The sequence below is a fragment of the Passer domesticus genome, chromosome 1 (genome assembly GCF_036417665.1).
Source record: "Passer domesticus isolate bPasDom1 chromosome 1, bPasDom1.hap1, whole genome shotgun sequence".
Classification (NCBI taxonomy): domain Eukaryota; kingdom Metazoa; phylum Chordata; class Aves; order Passeriformes; family Passeridae; genus Passer; species Passer domesticus.
The window spans coordinates 17,224,425-17,244,665 of record NC_087474.1 but is presented as its reverse complement, the minus strand read 5'-3'; the positions used below and the strand labels follow the sequence as shown (position 1 = coordinate 17,244,665).

Genomic DNA, 20,241 nt, shown 5'->3' with positions numbered 1-20,241 from the left:
AACCATGTGACATCTTTACCAGGCTCCTAATTTTAACGCAGACCAGCGCCCGGCCGGGGGCTCTCCCGGAGCCCGGGCCGCCCGTCCCCGCAGGGTGATGGAGCACTTCGCAAATGGTGCAGTTCTGCCGCCTTACCACACCAAGCCCTTCCTCCTCCCCTCCCCCGCGAACACCGGCAGCGGACACTTGCCGAAGGGAACCGCACGGACACGGGACGAACTTGGCCAGCTCCCACCGATAGCCGGGATTTTTCCCAACTGCAGCACATCCATGCGACGCCCGCGCGCGGCCGGCGGCAGGAGCGGAGCTACTCGGGCTCCGCTCGCAGCACCCTCCCCTCCCGGGCACCTCCCGCCCGCTGCCCCCGAGCGGAGCCGCGGGGCCAAAGGGCGGACACGGTGCTACCGCAGGCACCCGCACGGCCCCGCGCATCACCCGCGCCCCGCCGGGGCGCCGCAGCCGCTCCGCGCCGCGCACCGCCCGCCCGGCAGCGCGTCCCGGCCCCGCCGGGCTCGGGGCCACAGCCGGCGGGGGCTCCCGGGGGCACCTGCCTGCCCCGGTCCCTCCCGCAGCCCCCGGGTGCGATGCCCCAGCGAGGCGGGCGGGCTTGTGTGGGTCGAACGGCGGCGCTTACCGAGTGGTTGACCCCCCACATGAGGACGCTGAGCAGCGGGTCGCTAGCCCGGAACAACTTCACTTTTTGCGCCACGAAGTGCTTTTTCTTGGTCTTGGTTTTACTCGCCATGACGGGCACGATGCTGCTGGGGGCCGCCATGGCGCTGCCGGCGGCAGAGGTGGAAGGGGCTGGTGTGGGGTAGAGCGGCGGGCGGGCAGGAGAGGCGGGCAGGGGCGATCAGCGCCGCAGCCCCGCGGGCGAGCGGGCGGCGGGCGGGCAGCCGCGGGACGCCGGGCGCATCCCGGCCTGGCGGCTGAAATGGCCCCGCTCGGCGCGGCGGCCCCGCCCCGCCCCCCCCGCGGGGAGCGGCCGCCGCCCGCCCGCCACGCACCGCGCGCCGCCCCGCCCCCGCGGGAACCGCGGAGCGCCGGCTCTGCCGCCCCACTGCGCATGCTCCCCGCGCGCGGCGCCTGCGCGGCCGCGGGGCCGCCCGCGCCTCCCTCCCCTCAGGGAGAGGGGCCTGCGGAGGCGGGGCTGGCTCGGGCCCGCCCGGGGGACGCGGTGGCTGTCGTCCGCTGCCCTCCGGCCCTCCCGCCCATCGCCAGTCCTCTGAGAAACCAAAGCTCCTGTCGCCCTACTCTTTAGCTCTTTAGTCGCTCACACCGTAACTTTGCACAGCTTGAGTGATTGTTACTCCGGTTCCAGTTCCCTCTCTGTAAAGGGATCTGTGGGAATGAGAGGGATCTCTGCGGCAGGGCTTTGCCAGCTGCTCCTGCCCCAGCTCGGCTTCCTGAGCAGAGCGGCTCCTTATAGCGGGCATGCAGCAAATACGGAAAACTCGGTCACCCCTGTGACCTCAGTGTGCTCTGACACCCACAGCAGAATGTCTCTTGATTGCCTCCACGGCCACAGAGAATGTGGTCAGTGACAGGCGACATCCTGCAAAGGCACATCTGAAATATGTGCTCAGAAATATCGAACACCACATACGCTTTGCTCCGCGGTATGATGAGGAGGAGCTCAATGACACCTGCCGTCGCTGTTCGGGGTCAGTTCCCACGGGTAACACAGTAGCGTACGTCTCCGGTGCCTGTACAAGAAGTCATACATCAGCTTCTGAAATGATACAAACGGACCTGCCTGCTGTAGCTCTTGCTGTTCATTGCTTCAGCAAGGAGACCAGATGCCTAGGGAGAAGCAAGGAGGGGGACAAACCGCAAGGGAGGGTCATCCCACTGCAAGCAGTGCCCTCAGTGACACGGCACGGGCCCACACTCAGCGGGCAGGGTGCTGGCAAGAGCACACATCACACCAGCAGTCCCAGAGAAGCTGAGGGGATGAACCAGGTCCATCCGGGAAGCCACAATGTAGGCACAGGGTCTATCCAGAGCCAGAAGCAGAGGTGCGGGCAAGCTGCCGATGAGAGAGGCTAAGGTATAACCAGAACACAGCTGGAGATAGGTATACCTACAACATAGCTCAGACCTAAACTGTGCCCTGCCTGAGCTTAAGTGGAGGTCCTGGGCAGAACGTGTTCCCAGGTGTGGCTGTTCGGGGCAACCAAGGTCAATACATGAGTCTGGGAGCCCAACACAGGCTTACAGAAATTTAAAAATGTGTTGCATATCTCCATTTCTCTTTTGCCATTGTAATCTCTACAGCAAAGTTATCTATTATGCTGGAATCCAAAGCAGTAATGTTTATTCTCCCTCCTGCACAGAAACAATTACTGGGATTTATTATATGGTCCCTTGCCTTCATCTTATGGAGAGCAGGACAAAACAGAGATGTATTTAATTTTCTGCACTTTTTTTCCTCCCATTTTTTTTCCCAGCAGAATTACTTAGGAGTTACAGAGATACTAAACTGTAATTTTTGTTCTTGAAAATAGATTCAACAACAAAAAAATCCTTTATATTTTGCTGCAGTCAGTGGTAGCAGCTGAGTCGTCAGCACCTTTGAATAAAAGCAGGTCACTTAGATGCCTAAATATAGGTTTGAAGTCAGACTTTCGGAAGAGTTCAGTACCCATTTTATCCCCTACATTACACTTAGAACATGACATCTGAGCATTGTGCAATGCTGCACACATCAACATGACTAACATCTGCCACATATGTGTCTTTCATCATCTTTCCAGAGTAAATCCATATAGTGAAGCATTTTGGTTTATAAATAATAAAAACAGCAAAGATTTTAGTAGGTTTTTTTTTTTTTTTATAAGGAAGGCTCAAGAAAGAAGTTGCTCTTTTTTCCAGAAGACTTTCTTGTCATCTTGGCATAGATTCTAAAGAGCTTTTCCCTGCAAATATGAGTTCTCACTAAAGAAGGTTGTTTTATCAGAAAAACAAAAGATGTTGACCATAACAATTACAGCAAAATTAAAAAAAAAATAAATTCAGGGGCCTGGGCTATCTACGTGACAAGGTCTGAAGCAAAGATTTGTCCTCTTCAATATTAAATGCCACAAAAAAAGATGGTTGCCTGTACTTGCCTTTCCTGTAACAAACACTGTGGGCACAGGTTTTCCACTGAATCACAATACAGATGCAGCTGGACTCATGGGTCACTTGAAGAGACAAAATTTGATTACATTTTCAGTCTACACTCCTCTTGGGATGTCTTTCCCTCAACTGTAATCCTATCCCTTAAAATAGAACAGAGGCTGAGGCCCTCTAGCTAGTGCCCACAGTAAAAATTTTCACAGTCCACTTCTTGCAGCCTAGACTTCCCTTTCATTTAACTCACCTTCAGCTGGAGCTCCAGGACTCTCTCTCCCCCAGTTCTAGCACTGACCCTGAGGAAAATGTAATTTTATGTAATTTTATGCTGAGTCACAATGCAGGATCCCCAGCCATTGCCCACACCAAAACATTGTCACAGCCACATTCTTCTGACAGTCTACCCTTTCCTTTGACATGTTCCCTTTTTAAGCTCCCTCCATCTGCAGCTCCAGGGTCTCTCTGTCCAAGTGCCCACCATACCCACATTAACACTAACACAGATCTTTAGACCAGGATCCCCAGTCAGTGCCCTCAACAAAATATTCTCCCTGACACATTTGCTCCACCCCACACCTTTTTTTTGAGATCTCCTTTCTAACTCCATTCCAGCTGCAGCTCCAGGTCCTCTGTGTCTCATAGCTCTAACCTTAAGCCTCAAACAAGCCATACTCTGGGCTTTGGATGTGGTGCCAATGCCCACGCCAGGAAGTTCTTGCTGCCAGGTTCTTCTGGCAGCCTACACTTTCCTGGGACAGTCACTTTCTAGCTCTGAGCCAGCTGCAGCTGTTGTCTCTTTCCTTCTGTCAAACATAACCTCAAACGTCTCCCTACACCTAGAAGTCATGTTGAGCCTTGGACCAGGCCCCTCAGCCATTGCTTCCACCAACACGTTTTTGCAGGCAAGCTATCCCTGTGGCCCAACCTTTTCACTATCAGCTGCTCTCAAGCTTCCCTTCCTCTGCAGCTCTAGGCTCTCTTTGGGTCCCAGCACCAGGCCTAACCCTCACACAAGCTCTATGGTGGACTTCAGACCAGGACTGCAGAGCACCAGTCACAACAAAAAGTTCTTGCAACAAAGTTCTTCCTGCACCCCAGGTGTGCTGGGCCTGTTTGAACTGCAGTGCTACACTGTCTCGTCAAAAATAACTTCAGCTGTAACTCCAACCATAAGAGTAGGCTGGGCCTCAGACCAGGCAGCCCTGCCAAGTTCCTTGAACTTAGACTTCCCCTTAAAAGCCCTTCTCCTAACTCTCCTTCTGCTGAAATTCTAGGCTGTCTCTTTCTCCCAGCCTTAACTCTAATCCTGATTATGTAAACATAATCAAATGCTATCAACCCCCTTTTAATTCCCAAGCCAAAATAGTCTCCCAGCCAAGATCTCTTTGCAGCCCACCTCCTTTCTTACTCAACTCTGAGTGCAGCTCTGGGCTCTCATTCTTTTAACCCTAATTTTAACCGTAGCCTCTATTGGATTTGCATGGCAAGGTTTTGGTTGTGCAGGGGGCTATAGGGGTGGCTTCTGTGAGAAGATGCCCGCCCACGCTGGAGCAGCCTGCTCCTGAAGGACTTGCATCCTGCGGAAATGGCCTGTGCTAAAGCAGTTTGTGAACTATAGCCTATGGGAAGGACTCTTGTTGGAGAAGTTCATGGAGAACTGTCTCCTGTAGGAGGGACCTCACATTGGAACAAGGGAGGATGAAGGAGAACGGAGCAGCAAAGACAGTGTGTGATGGCCTGACCACAGGCACCCATTCCCCCACTGGGGGGAAATGATAGATAAAATTGGCAGCGAAATTGAACCTGGCTAGGAGGCTCTCCCTGTCCAGTTGAGGAGGGGAGTGAGAGCGTAACTTGATGGGCACCTGCTATCCAGCCAAGGCCAACCCATCTCAGCCATATCAATAAACCCACCCAAGCCTGAGTCTTGGGCTAAAATTTACCTTGGGCGAGGTCAAACAGAAAACTGGGAACGAAATTTTCCTTGTAGCTAACACTTCCAATTATCCATTCTATCACAGTCCCCCTGCAGCAGAAGCTCGTGGCTCCCCCTCTCAAGCCTAACCCTGACTTTAATCTCAGAGGTTGAGCTTCAGACATCACCCTCAACCACTGCATAGAACAAGAAGTTCTTGAAGCCAATTTCTCTTTGCAGCCCACCCTTCACTTTGAGAGCCCTCTTCAAGCCTCTTCCAACTGTCTAGCCTTCCTCTAGGCGTTCTCTTTTTCTCAGCCCTAACCATGACCACAGGGTGAGCCTTAGACTGTGATACCCCACCAATGCCCACACCAAAATACTTTCCCTTCCAAATTCTCTTTGCCCTGTTTTTCTCTGAAGCTCCTTTGTAAACCCATTCCAACTGAAGCAGCAGGCTGTCTTTACCTCGACCCTAATTCTAACTGTACCCTGATCCTTGCTGTAAGCTAAGCCTTGGAAACAGGCTCTCTACAGAGAGAGTGAGCACACAATCCAGGTCTTTTCTTTGCTCCCTTATGCCTTGGGGACAGTTTTGTACAGGTGTGAGGGAAGTTTTATTCATACAGCCTGTCATGACGTGGAAGTTGTATTTCAGTGCATTAACAGATTTTTTAGTAGCATGACACTGAGAGTATATGTTGCAGTCAGCATTCATGGTGCCTCTGCAGAAATGGGAGATGAAAGACCTTCTGGGTCAGTATTTAAACACTTCAGAGCTAAGACTAAACCTGGTACCATGTTGCCTGTAATGCCCATGGAGAGACATCTCCATAAGGAACCTGGTTTCGTAATGGATTTGGGAGTGCTAGGTTAATAGTTGGACTGGTTCTTAGAGGTATTTTTCAACCTGAATGACTCTACAATTCTATCTCTTGGATCACATATCTCCACAACTGCATTCATGCTGCATTGCAGGCAACACTGCTTGTTTCACTTTACAGATAACTGGTGAACAAAGTAACTTCAATGCTGTGATGACAGTAACAAAAAAATGAAGGACCAAGGTATGACAGTAAAACCTCTTTTGAAGTTTCAGTGAGTCCTTAGCTGCCTCTTAGAAATCTAGTCAGGATCTGGTTCCCAGGTAAAGCACTTAGGAAAATGGAGGAGGAGATGATTTCTCTGGGTTACTGTGCATTTCAAATCCTGACTGGCAGTTCCTACTCAACTTTAAAGAAATCCACTCCTCAATATATACTAGTGTTTGAGACTGTTCTCCAGTTTGAGACAGTGTCCAGTTTTTTGATGACTGAATAGCTTTTGCACTCCACAAGGACTGAATAAAAGACTACAACCAGAACAAACTCACATTGCTTTGAAACCTTATTAAAGAGGTATGACGCCACCAGTGGACTAAACTGATCTTTTTGCAAGCACAAAATGTACTCTGCTTCTCATGAAGTAGTTTACTATCTTTAATAGAACAGTGTGTATGTAGAAGCATCAATGGAGACCAAAAGGAACGGCCTCTAGGCCTGTAAAATGTAAAAAAGTAGACTTGGGGTAAACTATTTATTTTGCATTGTCCAGTTTGCTCCATTAGTTCTGCCATTAGTACTAAAATTCCTGCTTTGTCCCATTTTTTGGTGCAAGATACTCCCAACTGGAAGCTAGTGGACAAGGGAGAGAGAAGAATCATAAACAATCTAGCAAAACTGTGCTAATAAATGGCTGTTCTTGGCTGACTTCATCAACTGTTACAATAAACTAAAACAGGAGTGTGAGCTCTCACCTTCAATTTTAAGAAAGGCTGGGATTAACCAGGATTTAGCAAGCTTACTTCTAAAACCTATGTGCTCTTTTTGGTGCTTGCCACAGAGCTTTGTTTAGCACAGTTGTTTTAAGCATAAAACTCATTTGTTACTTTATTTCAGTATGAAAAAGTATATGAATCACTTGCTTTTTCTCTCACTGGTCACCCAAAGCATTTCCAGTGGTGAGTTAGGGTCTCCAATTTGAAGGACAGGGATATCCCATAGTTTGTGAGGCTTTGCCTAGCTACTGAAAGGTAATATTCCCCTTTACAATTATTTTCTGCAGCTGCAAAGAACAGAAGGCTCACAGAGTTTCCCTGGGCCAACTGCCATAGAAACTAATTTCAGCTAAGGCAGACTCATAAATTGTTCCATTACTCCATAAATTGGTCTGGGCACATGTCACTTCAAGCCAAGCTGGGTTACTTTAAATCTACCCTGTAGTTCTGAAATGCTGCTGCTTTTTTAAAAGAACATGTCTTAAAGACATGATGAAAATAAATAATGTCTGAAATCAGTTAATATGCTACAAGAGCACAAAATCTACAAGGATGTCAAATTCTTAACCATTACATTTTTTTTTTAAATACAAAAATACCAGACCAGATATTTTTAGATAAATACTTTCCTTCATTTGTAAAACAGAAAAGATAAATAAAAATGCAGACTCCTTAATTGCTCCATATTCAGAAGAACAAGTCAATCTATGTGGGGGAATGATTACTGGATACATATGTTTACAGACAGAAAGCATTGCCTGCACTTTTCAGATGTGCCATTAAGAGCTATAGGTTTCACATAATTTCACAGTATTACAGATTCCAAGTGGTCTGTGGAATAAAATTTAAAATACAAATTCCAATTTGTTAAAATTAATTTGCAAAAATAAACATAATAATTTCTTAAGCCAAAAGGATTCTGACATTTCATTTTAAGCACTACCAGTTTATTTTTGTTTCTTAACAGGAAGCACAGTACAAAACCGAAGCCCTGCAAAGAGATTATCAGCTCCAATTTGAGATCAGGCAACTGACTTAAGTGATGCTTTCTTTTTTTTGTTTGGTTGGGTTTTTTTTAAGGGTGAAAAAAATAGCATCCCACTTCAGTCTAGGCTTGGGAAATTAGTACAGCCAGGTACAGCTCCTGTAGTCAATCCTAAAAACAGTGGAAGCCAGGACAGCTGATTTTTACCTTGTTTGGCTCTCCATAAACAAGCCAACTAAGAGTCCCTACGATCAGCATCCAGCAGTAGCAGTGTCCATTTTCATTCAAAGTCAATTCTCCAAGGCAGAGAAATGCAAAACCCAACTGTCCTGCTCCCTCTGGGGCCCTCTGCTTCCCTTTTATGACTTCCCCACTTCGGCAGCACAGCTGCCAGTTCCACCTCCCAGCAGTTTAACAAGCCACAACTGCCAGGTTTTGCAGCTTATACGGTCTTTAAGGGCTAACCTCTTCCTTTTTCTGTAGAAAAGGCTTTTAACCCTTTTTAGGTTTGCAGGGCCTACAGTTCAACCTTGTGAGTTGTTTGTGTGCAGATTTCTAGAGTAACTGAGATTTTCCAGTGTCTCTCTGGAGATTCAACTCCTGCTGTACCAGGCCTTTTCAGGTGGGAAATTGAAGAACTGTTCCTGTACATTGTTACTCCAGCTGGGGTGTTAGAGGACTGTATATACAATATATAAACCTTTTTTTCCCCCAGAAAATTCCTCAAACTTATTAGATTTCATTATTAAAAAATTATATTTTACAAAAGGCATCAAATACAAGCTTAATAAGGACATTCTGTATATACATTTTCTTGTTTCCTCTTTAACTTGAAAGGGGTTTTGCTCAACATCAGGTAATAAATGTAATTTTGAATAATCTATTGCACTCATGCCAGTATAAAAGCTTTCTTTTTCTTTTTTTTTTCCAAATATGCTCTTTATTGTATTGAAAAGATTTTAAGCTTCCTCTATCTTTTTTTAATAACCCTTAAAACATAAAAGGACACACAATTGAATAATAGATTGAGAAATAAGATGTAGTGTTTAATTGCACACCCTTTAATGAAAAATGCTTGGAGCAGAGTTTATCTGATTTTGTAGAAAACTCCAAACACTGTAGGTTCCATTTTCCCCTAGCTGTTATATTTATAATTTTCAAAATTTCACAAGAATTTTCAATTCATAGTGCAGAAATACAGGTTCCTTAGCATCTGCCATTTTAGCATTTTGTGCTTACTGTGGTTAAGCACAGGAACTACAACAGCTGAAGAGCTGTCACAGAATTACAGTTGTTCCCACGTGTTCTAATTTGGACAGTTGTCCCTAGAACTGCAGGGTTTGTTTTGAGAAGTGCTTATGCTTGTGCCTTCTATCAGTGCTGCTTTAGAACTTTCTAGCATTTGTCTGCTGGAGACCTTGAAATGCTCCACTGATAACAATTAGGTTGGCCCTGGAAATTCTCCTGAGTCATTGAAAAGTAAGATACGGAGTTTTCAAAGCTCAGTTTACAGAAACATCCTTTTATTTTGAATGCTTCCATTCAAAACCTCAGATACCAAGACCCTGAGTGCTGACAATAATAACTGAACTCTGAAGCTCCAGTAGACCTTGTGAAAATCAGGTCTCCCATGTATCTAAACAGTATCTTTACAGTATCTAAACAAAGTAACAGGTAAACATCTGCCCAACTTACTTTGAAAGAAATCCCATGGTCACCATTGCACCATCTATCTTTGATCCATTCCAATTCTGAAATCTTCAAAGAAGGAAATCCTGCAACCTTTCCAGTATCTGGCCACCTGCAGAGGGGAAACATTTTTCAGTACATCTAGTAAGAATTCTAAATGGTTCAACTTGTGGCTGCTGCTGCTTGTCCTGTCACTGGGCTCCTCAGCAAAGAGTCTGGTTCTGTCTTCTCTGTGCTCCTCTCCCATTAGGTGTTTGGAGCCAGCAGTAGGACCTTCTCTTTGCCCTAATTTCTCCCAGCTGAACACACCCAGGAGTCTCAGTCTGCTCTCACAAGCACGTCATGCAGCTCCATAGCTGTCCTGGTGGCTCTCCACTGCATCTGCCCCAGTATGTCAATGCCTTTCTTGTCCTGCATACCCCCAAAAAGACACCTCAGACACAGCCTCAGAAGTACTGAACACAGCTAATAAATGCTTTCCAGACAAGTGGCTACATTGTTATAGCAACCTATTTAATCTCTTCCAGAAGCAAGATCCCAGAGCTCATTTGTCCTTGAACTTCATGAGTTTCTGTCAGATCATTGCCCAGATTCTTTGAACCACAGCTGCTCCCTCCAATGTCATATTGCCCACAGACTTGTTGAGAGTGCACTCCATCCCACCACCCAGGTCATGAATAAAGATATTGAACAGTGTTATGCCCACTATGAATCCCTGAGGGAGGCCACTTGTACAACCAGTTCTGCTTCATATTGTTGATTGCAACTCTTCCAGCATGGTGGTCCAGCTGATTTTCTACCCCTGCTATCATCCACTTACAGAATCCATAGGCCACTAATTTGGCTCTAAGGAGGTAATGGGAAACCATATCAAAGGCCTTGCTAGAATCAAAGTACACAGCATTCACTGCTCCTCCCTTCATCCCAGAGCAAGTCATCTCATCACAGAAGGCAATCAGGTTGTTCAGGTATAATTTACCCTTGATAATTCTGTGCTGGCTGTTCTCAATCACCTTCTTATCTTTCCTGTGCTTGGAAGTGCTTGTAGGAGACTCAGTATGTAACATTCCCAGGGAGTGCAGCTCAGCTGAGTGGCCTGTACTGCCTCAAATTCTCCTTGTCCTTCTCAAAGATGGATGTGTGTTTGCCTTCTTTCTTTCTGGCTTCTTCGTAATATATTATTATTATTTTAGTCAATTTAAAAAAAAACCTACAATGGACCCATATATGCTATTAGAGGGTTAAAAACTATCAGGTCTCTCTTTTACTGATATTTTTGATTCTAATCTAAGAAACTTGCAAAATTTAGGTTTCAGGAAATTGTGATGTGGTTCTGCTAGAGAAACTTTTACCCTAGATAACAATCTTGTCTCAAATTCTTTTGATTTACATGAAAAATACACATTTTCTAAGAAATACTCTGTAAGAAAATGAAGACCACATATATTAATTCCCTTAAATCACTTTCTATTACTTAAAAACTTCCCTGATGACAAAATATATTTAGAATATTTTTTTAAAATAAATGCAAAGAAATCAGCTTTGTAAATACCAGAATACAAAAGGAAAGAAAACAAATTATATGCTTGTCCATCTAACTACTTTGTAATTACTACATAAAACTCAAAGGATTTCAGAGAAGAACAAACTGATTTCTCATGAGACCAGAAGGAAGATTGGTGTAAGAGCTGCTTAGGCACAAGACCAAAAGAGATTGTAGTGACATCTCCAAGAAACTGCACAAAATGCTGTAGACCAGAAGAGAACGGTGATCGAGTGCATTGTAATGTGCTGCAAACCTGTGCTGGGCCTCCTCTTTGAAAGCTCTGTGCAGCTGCAAGCCACAAGGCCACCACTGCTCTACCTGAGGCCACGGCAATGGTTTTGTTCAGTTTACTAGAACTCTTTGCTCTTGTACATGTTTGAAAGCACACATGTATGAGGCCTGATCTACACATTTCTTTTTTGCCAATGTTTTGTCATTGGATGAGTAGTGTAATGTTTAATGTAAATAGTTATCCAGGTGCAGAGGTAACTGCAACTGTTTACATGAAACAATTTTACTAGCAAAGGTAAGTTATTTCCTGTTCTTAGGAGAAGCTGCTACACTGTAAGAGTACCTTTTTACATGTATGACATCTTCTACCCTCAGATATTGCAGTGCTTTGCCTGTTCTGGTTTAAAAGAGTGTGCTGAACAGAATCATGGCAGCTATTCTAGAGCTGAGGAGGTGCCTCTTTGCCCAAGCTTTCTTCCTTGGTAAGCTTTAGCAGTGGAGGTGGCACTTCCTGGTGATCATAGGGGATGATAAGACAATGCTCAGTCTGCATGTGTGGTTTGGTGTCAGTAAGCAGAGTCCTGGTGTGAGATTAATTAGCAGGGATTATCAGTGTTGTTCAAGCACTGAGACCTGTGTGCATACAAAGGTTTGATCATTACATGTCACAGAAAACTTCATAGCAGTTTTCAGCAGCACATCCCCCAGGTTGTTATCAGAGCTAACAGGTTTTAGGTTCTCTCAGTTTCACCAGGCAAGCATGACAATTTCCAGGAATTCAGCTTTGGAGAAAGCCAGTGGTCCTATGAGGAAAAGGAGCCATGTAGGTAGGAGCTAATCCAAATTGATTATGTTACATCACTACCAATCTGTAGTGGAGGACCTGGGAAACCAGATATGGCCAGGACTAGGACCAGCACCATTTACATTGCAGATATTGTTTTGAGACGTAAATGAAAGTAGACTTGCCCCATTTTTCACTGGGGGAAAGTTTTAAAAATTGTAAAAATATGGCCAAATAATATGAGTTGTGTTTTATTTTAAAGTGACACAATATAAGCATGACATTAATAATAGTTTAAAATTGGTTCTGAGTATATTCTGTGTTGTTTTTATCTCCCTTCCTTACTTTTTTTTTTTTTTGTTTTGAAGTACAAGAATCCAGTTTGTATTTATTTTGCATGAGAGCAAAATCCAGCAGAGTGGGATGACAATTGACATAGCACAGAGGAAGTGAGGGTATAAAATTATATATGTGAGTTACTATAAGCAAAAAAGAATGTATTTTCTAAACACAGAACATACTTCAACCCCAGCTAGTTCCTTTTCTCACAAAACAGAAAAAAGAGCATAGTTCCTTTAAAATCAAAGAAGCTACAATGATTAGTACCAGGAGAGCATCTTATCTCTGATTAGACTTGGTGATTGATTCATTGTGGGGGTGAGGGGTGTTGAGGGGGGGAGGACTGAAATCACAGGTGAACAAATATATATGCCCAAAGCTTGCTCTCTAAAGTAAATGGGTTTACATGTGTGAGGTGGGTAGGATTAGAGGGCAGAAAATGGAAGCAGAAGAAGAAATACCACAAACCACAGCTAATTTGGCACTCTGCTTTCTTATGCTGTCACTGTTTCTGCACTTGGAGATGAAGCTGCAGCCACATTTCCTCTGCAAGGCAAGCAGAAAGGGTAGCTGAGACACTTGCAAAGTGCAGAGTTAAGTGCAGCGCTGCAGGAGTTCTCACACTGATGAAAATGGCAGCTCTTTGATGTTAGGTACTGCACAGTCCTGCAGAAAGTAAGGCAGTTCCCACCCTGTGTTGAAGAAGACAACAAGGAAGCCAAGAGGCTTTGTTTTTGCTTTGAAGCAAAGATAAACAGAGGCTGTCTGCAAATGAAATATTCACATATTCTGGTGTGTTTTTCAGTTCCTTGAATAACTGTAGTTTGGTTCGAGCTCAAGTGTAAGAAATGTTTTAAACTCCCACTCCATGGAAGGAAAAGGCTCCAAGGCCAAAGGGCTGTGCTGAGTACAGAATCAGGGTATTGGTGACACTGGACCAGCACTACATTTAATGTGGCAGACACTTATAGAACCAATATTTACTCACAGAAAATTGTCAAAAAAAAAAAAATCAGACAGGCTTAAATATTCATAATGGGGCTAGAAACCTTTTCCATCTTACTCACTGTTTGCAGACCACATGGTTTCTGTTCAGGTCCTGCTGGGAAAGAAAGGGGAAGAAAGAAAACCTGGGGCAGATTGTGGAGTCCCTTCTATTTCCAAAGCAGAGAAAACACCAGTAAATTTAACTATGTAATCGAATATTTTTGTGTCCTTTTCTGTATTATTTTGGCTGCTGAATATTGCAAAGGAGAGGCTTTAGCCATCCTTATACACAGCAAACAAGTCAGCTCTTCCCTAATTGCAGAGGGCAGAATCTATTTTTCAAGGTAATTATCTGAGTACCAAAGAACAGTGTTAAAACATCGTTACAAAATTACAAGAAAATATTATTTCTTGTCATTTAGTGCTTGCACAACTAAGCAGAAACATGCATACAAATACATAACTCAGAAACACTGTTACAGCGAAGAGCTCAGAAAAAAAAAGGGAAATGGAGGAGAGACAAGTACATAATATAATGAAAAAGGAGGGAGAAAGCAGTGGGTGTTTTCTTTCCTCTTCTGCATACTCTTTGTGACAAGAAAATTACTTTAGAAGTTCAGGCACAAGATGTTAAAAAAAAAAAGTAGCAGAGAAACCATGAATGAGACTGTTCTTTTGAAACAAGAATTTCCTTATAAATGAAATTAAGTATCTTCTACTCAGATAGCAAGTGTCATGAAGTATGTCATCAAAGTGACCCACTGTCAGATAGCAAGTTGTGTTTCCCCTTTTACTCAGAGAAAGAAACAATTTGTATGGCTTATCTTATCAGTATTTTATTAATTTGCTTTCTTATCCATTACTGGGATGTTTTCTATCAGTTACTAGGTTCCTCTTGGCTCTGTCCTTCATTATGTTCACTTGCAGAAAGTAGTTTTAGTTTGAAACACATCTTTCAAGGAGAAAGATGTATTTCTCTAAGCATTCCAGTAAGCCTGAAATATTGTTGCTTCCAACAGTTTCTAAGGAAAAGTAGGAAAAAAGCCAAGTCAGAGTATCTGTTGGATGAGAAACTGTTAAAAAATATGTGTCGTCTTTTTTATGTTAATTTGGTTTCTATGAAGAGGGCAGTGTTTGCATGTCAGGGAGCAGAGTGTATGGCACAGGTCTGTGCTGTGGTTAACCCTAACAGGAGTGGGGAACGTGAGCCCCTCGGTGCCATGCAGGGACAGCTACACGGGTCAGCTCTTCAGTGCCTTGCAGGAGTGCCACAGGCACCTTTCCCTGACAGAATTCCCTGTCTAGCTTCAGTGTATCCCAGCTGGTACTCACAGAAATTGTATACTAAGTTCCCACCATTCTTCCAAATACCACACCACTAGTTAGATAATAATAGCAGTAATACCTGAGTAGTAATTATGAATATAGCAATAGTAAACATTGAAAAGATAAAAATATTCTCCTATGAAACTTATTGAGAAAGTAATTTCTCTACACTGCAGCCCTGAGATTGTTCCCAAGTGTTTATATAACACTGCTTTAACAACTGTAGGCTACAGTCTAACAAAGTGGAAAGATACATTAAATATAAAATGAATGTAGAATATATGTGGAAATTTATAGCCATAAAATGTAAATAACATGAGCATAAGGGATTAAAGTTGATGGCTGAACCAGTTAAAAGCTTCAGTTTCTAAACGTTCCACCACTGTCCTAGAGAGTTTCATGACCGAATAGAAAATTTCACAGGAGTTTCACATGAATAGAAAATTTTAAGATTTAAAATCTCATTCCTGAATGCTGTCCATTAACATGCAGGCATATTTTCAATGATGTCCAAATGAAATTTTTCAAGCTTAAAAGTAATGATCAATCTCAAAAATCAGCCTCCCATTTGGAGACTGCTTTTCTCTTTTTCTCCACTTATTTCTGACTCTCAGAGTTCAGCGGCATAAATGGTGCCCCCGTTGACTTCACTGGTGAACTGACTGGGCTGGACCTCAGTGAAGAGTTTTGGTCATGCCCAAAGTCCTTTCAGAAAGATGAGCTCTGGGCTGTAGGAGGTAGTGAAGCACTGTAACAATATTTCAACCATTTCAGTAAAGAGTCATCTCACCAAATATATACAAAGGAGGGATCAGAGGAGTAGGAAAGTATCACTGATTACACATTTCTCACCTGAGCAGAAGTGTACTTGAAAAACATTCAGATAAAAAGAACTACCTGAAAAAGAGCTATCCTATGCTAAAACTACTTCAAGCTGGTACCTAAAGTGAAGAAAATGTGAATAACAGCATCTGAGGACTGGTTCTTTTGATTTTTACTCAGGAATATAATTCTGACTGAGGAGAATTTTACCCAAAGCATGAGATCCATTGGGTGCCTTGGGGTTTACTTACACTGGTCTTGGCAAAACCATTTTTGCCTTGAAAACAAAAATTGATGGCTTAAAGGAAAGGGCATATTCCAAAAGGAGGTAAGCCCATGAGCCACTATGAAGTCAGATACAGCAGGGTCTCAGTGCACAGCAAGTGACCACAGCATGGGAAGCTGCTGCAATGAAAAAAGGGAGCAGGCAGACTTAATGTCTGAAATTAAATGAAACTGTGCACCTCCCATCTCTAAGGCTAGAAACAACCACTTTGGGCATTGTTAGCTTCCTGATAGGGAGAAATTTCCAACATTGTGGAAATTTCCAGAATGGACATTTTGCTTGCTGAGAGAAACCTGAAGTTTTAGCTGACAGGACATATAAGACCAGTTGCTATCTAAGGAAAAGTTTATAATGTATCCCAAAGGAAGTTACTAGGATTAGTTAGTATTTATCTATTATATTAGCTTTTTAAAACATGGAACAAATTACAGTTGATTTCTTAATTAACTGTTTCTTAGCAGATGGGGAAAACAGACATTGAGAGGTTAGAATAAATTTGCCATACAAGTAAAAGGCAGTCAGGAACATGAATCAGTATCTTCTGGCAAGCAGGGCACAAGTCCTTGCCAGTCTGTGACAATATGGCGAATCTGGTATCCTGTGCTGCTTGCTCCTGTTTGCCTCCTGCCAAGAGGCAGTGCTTCATGCTTGCCCTGAGGCCCCTCAGCCTGGCATGTGGGATGGTCTCACCACAGCCACTGCTCTACCCCAGTCCTCTTTACCCAGTGAAGGACTTTATTGTTCATGTACAAAAAAGCCTTAAGTTCAAGCTTCTTTCTTCACACCATTGTCAAAACCCTTAGAGACCTGATCCAAAGGTTTACTAATGCCTTTTAATCCTCCACCCTTCTAGTAATATTCTAAAAAGTTGCATTGTTTATCAGGTGATTTACGTGGTTCAAATTCTTAATTTCTTAAGATCTCTGAATTTCAGCCAATGCATTTCAGGTACCATGGACAACTGTTCAATATAATCATCTTAAACAGTCTACAACCTATGGCTTGGTTTGCTCTGTTAAAAATCTGTTAAGTTTTCCCCTTTCAGGCTGGAATCTGTTTTGTATGTCTCTCTGGATGACACACAACCTTTAAAACACCCTTCTGATTCCCTCCCTTTTTTCTGTAGAGAACACTCACTTCATTGCCATCTGGGGACACCAACACCAACAGTTACCCTACTACCAGGAGAGATGTCATGTTGCAATCAAGCCCTTAGGCTTGATTTCTGCCAAACCAGCAGCAGATCTAATTGTACCTAGTTGGGAAATTGTTGATGTTAGAGAAGGACTTGATTTGGGGTTCCAAAGCATTGTTGTCTGGGTTAAAATCTAGATATTTGGGAACAGTTTTAAAGCTAAAATTGGACTGCTCAATTCTTAAAACATTTCCATGTGAGGAGAAGCCCAACTTCTGTGAGTCCCAAATCTGAAAATTTCTGCAGATATTCAAAGCATTTCTCATAAAACTACATGGCCATGTACTCATTCCTTTCAGGGGTTCAACATATCTTCTATCTGTCAGCCTCACATTAATTCATTTTACTCCTAGAACACTTACTATGTAATAAAAAGCATTATTCTTGGCAAATTGGAAAATAACTTCCCTCTTGTAAATATTCAGAAGTGTTCTGGATGTGCTCCTGGGCAGCTGGCTTTTGGTGTCCCTGCTTGAGCAGAGGGGTTAGACCAGATGACCTCCAGAGGTCCCTTCTAACCTTAACAAGTATAAACATGTCACTAACTGATCTTTTGTCTTAACTTTCACTTATGCTGCAGTTCCATCACAACTCAGCAACACTTCACCCTCACCCCTCCCACCCTGTTCCCCTTCCCTCCCTCGTGCTGCCACTGCTGCATGGCTCAGCCTGGGCAGATCCAGCTCACAAAACCAGCACTTTTTGTGCTTGAGTAAGTCCCTGAACTGGTGCACTGTGGATCAGATGAGTACCAACACCAGCACAAGAGAGAGGCAAGGAGGGGGGAGGGTAATTTATCAGGGAATCACAGCCTTGGGTATACTCTGAGGTGTGTTTTGGCCACATTAGCCAGGAGCCATCATCAGCACTACACTTCTGAAACACCATCTTTAGGAGCATGTTCTCTTTCAGTAAACATGCTGTTTCTCTAACAGTAAACTTGTAGGTTTTCTGTTTGCCATTGGATATGCAGAGAGAGTCAACAATTTTTTTTTAAAGACCCTTCTGTTTCTCCACAGACATTGTATTTCTCTATCTCTGTATCTCTTTTATTATACTGTGATTAAAGGTGTGCATTAATTGCTCAGCATCTGTAAGAATGAAATAGAATAACCTGAAATTTGCTCGAGACTTCCTGTGATGTGCAAAGTTCTGTTTCTTCCACTCTTTTGTTTTAGGAATAGAAATGTAGACATATTTCACTGTAGTTTCACTAATTTTGAGAATCACATGTAATTAAAATGTTGTTACTACATGGAAGTTTCAGTCTTTTGAGATTAGTGGCGTCCTACAAGTATGCACACAGTGATGATACTGCAGTTTTGATTTCAGAGGCCAGTGTGGCACACTGCCCCTGTCCCATTTGTACCCTTTGAAACTTACTGCTTTTTTGCACTTTCAGAGGCTTGGCTGCATCCTTTGCTTGCAAACAGCCAAATTTGGACACTTCATTCTCCAAATATTGCTATTAAAATCAAAGAATGCTAATGGTTAAATAAGGTGCAATTCAATATTGCTAAATTAATGAGAATATACCCTTCATCTTTTGCAATATAGGAACCTGCTACAGTGCTGGCTACAAATTTGTCAAAAGAAAAGATACTCAAAAAAAATGAGAACCACATTGGTATATAACTAATCTGAATCTGCCTTAGCCATAACAAAGCAAAGTAGCTTTTTCATGTTTTATTTTAAAAGAATAGTAAAAAGAACTTCAAAGACCACCTTCCTCTACCACACATACAGTAATATTATTTCTTACCCTTTCTAAAGATTTGGGAGACAAAAATGGGGAATGATTCAGTATTATCTGTCATACCTGTAATGTATAAATTGCTGTTGTAGGGGCAGCTAAGGGAGTAGATACTCAGAACATGCAAAGGCACTGAGCAGTTACTCATATGCTAACTGTGTTTTTCCCTTCATATTATCCCGCACACCAGTCTCTAGCACTGAAATTGTAGCTCATCCTTTTGTTCTGTTCAGGTCTGCTCCCAGTTTTTAAATGGAAAAATGTATTAATAGAGCCATAATCATATTGCTCCCCCTGGTTCCAATAGCTTTGGAAGAACTGCATTTCATACATTATATGTAACCGAATTAAAAGGCTCAAATTTTTTTGTGTGTGATTTCTGGCTCACAGAGGCTGGGTATAATTATTTCTTCTAGAGTATTGCATTATACTGTAATTTGCACAATGGCCCAAAAGCCTTCCAGTGTGCCAGCAGAATCAAAAACTCCACCACTTTATAGTCAAGTGCAGTGCTGCTGCTCTGCTTGTTTCAGCATGGGTAGACAATCAGATAAATAGGGTGGAATTAACCCCCTCATCCCCAAATTAGGGGTTGTAGTAATATATAAAAAGAAACACTGAGGTTGGAACATAAACCTATTGATTTCATTTCCTCAAAAGTCACCAACATAATATTAAATAACATACAAATTAATTATTTTGAAGTGTGCAACTTGAAATGTTGAAGAGGTTCTACAATAGATTTTCATACTGAGATTCATGAAATTGTTTTCCGCGCAGCCATTGAAAGCAGAAACCATCCTTTCTGTTCTTCTATACGTGTAAAATTAGGTACCATTGAGTCACAGCTGTCTCAGTGGACAGAAAACATTTTTATTGTGACAAAAAAGTACCCTCACATGAAGCATTTCAGTAATGTCACCATTTCAGCCGTCAGCTGACATTCAGCTTGACATTTACAAGGTGACTTCAATGACATTTCTGTAATTCGACTAACTAATGAACCTGAATAATCAAGAGATGATAGCTGAGATAAAACCCAAGCATCTGAAGCACATCTTCAACTCACATTTATGTCACAAATTGCTATGAAATTTTGACTATTCTAAATATTTTAGTGGTCTCTTTAAATCTTGGTTGGATAATGAATATTGCAAAAGCAAAAAAGGTAAAGGAAAATTAATCTCAAATCATTGTTAAATTTGTACACCTGGGTTCACCATTCACTTCAAAGAGAACAAAATATCTTATTCCTCATATCACAGACATTTTTTAATAGCTTATAATAATGCTTAATAGTTTTTCTGGTCCCAGGTTCAATTGTGCTTTCTTGAGATTAGATTATTGTAGTGAATTGCAAATTTCAAGACATTGGTTGAAATGGAAACAGTAGCTGTACCAAAGAGAAATGCCAAAAAACTTCAACTTTTTTCTTGTCAAAGCAATTAT

The 20,241-nt window shown here is 42.8% G+C and overlaps 1 protein-coding gene across 4 annotated transcripts in view; it reads right to left on the bottom strand.

The window, feature by feature from the left end:
• Window positions 1–20,241, bottom strand: part of PIP4K2A (phosphatidylinositol-5-phosphate 4-kinase type 2 alpha) — a 149,048-nt gene that overhangs the window by 106,606 nt on the left and 22,201 nt on the right. For 2 of the 4 annotated variants that reach the window (XM_064408214.1, XM_064408221.1), the window contains one exon: window positions 9,530–9,635. Coding sequence is in view for 2 of the 4 variants with exons in the window: in XM_064408213.1 (XP_064264283.1) it covers window positions 636–776 (141 nt within the window). In the remaining 2 variants the exon portion in view is untranslated. Of the gene's footprint in view, window positions 1–635; window positions 1,001–9,529; window positions 9,636–20,241 lie in introns of those variants that run through there. The other 2 variants (XM_064408213.1, XM_064408205.1) reach the window with 2 other exon arrangements.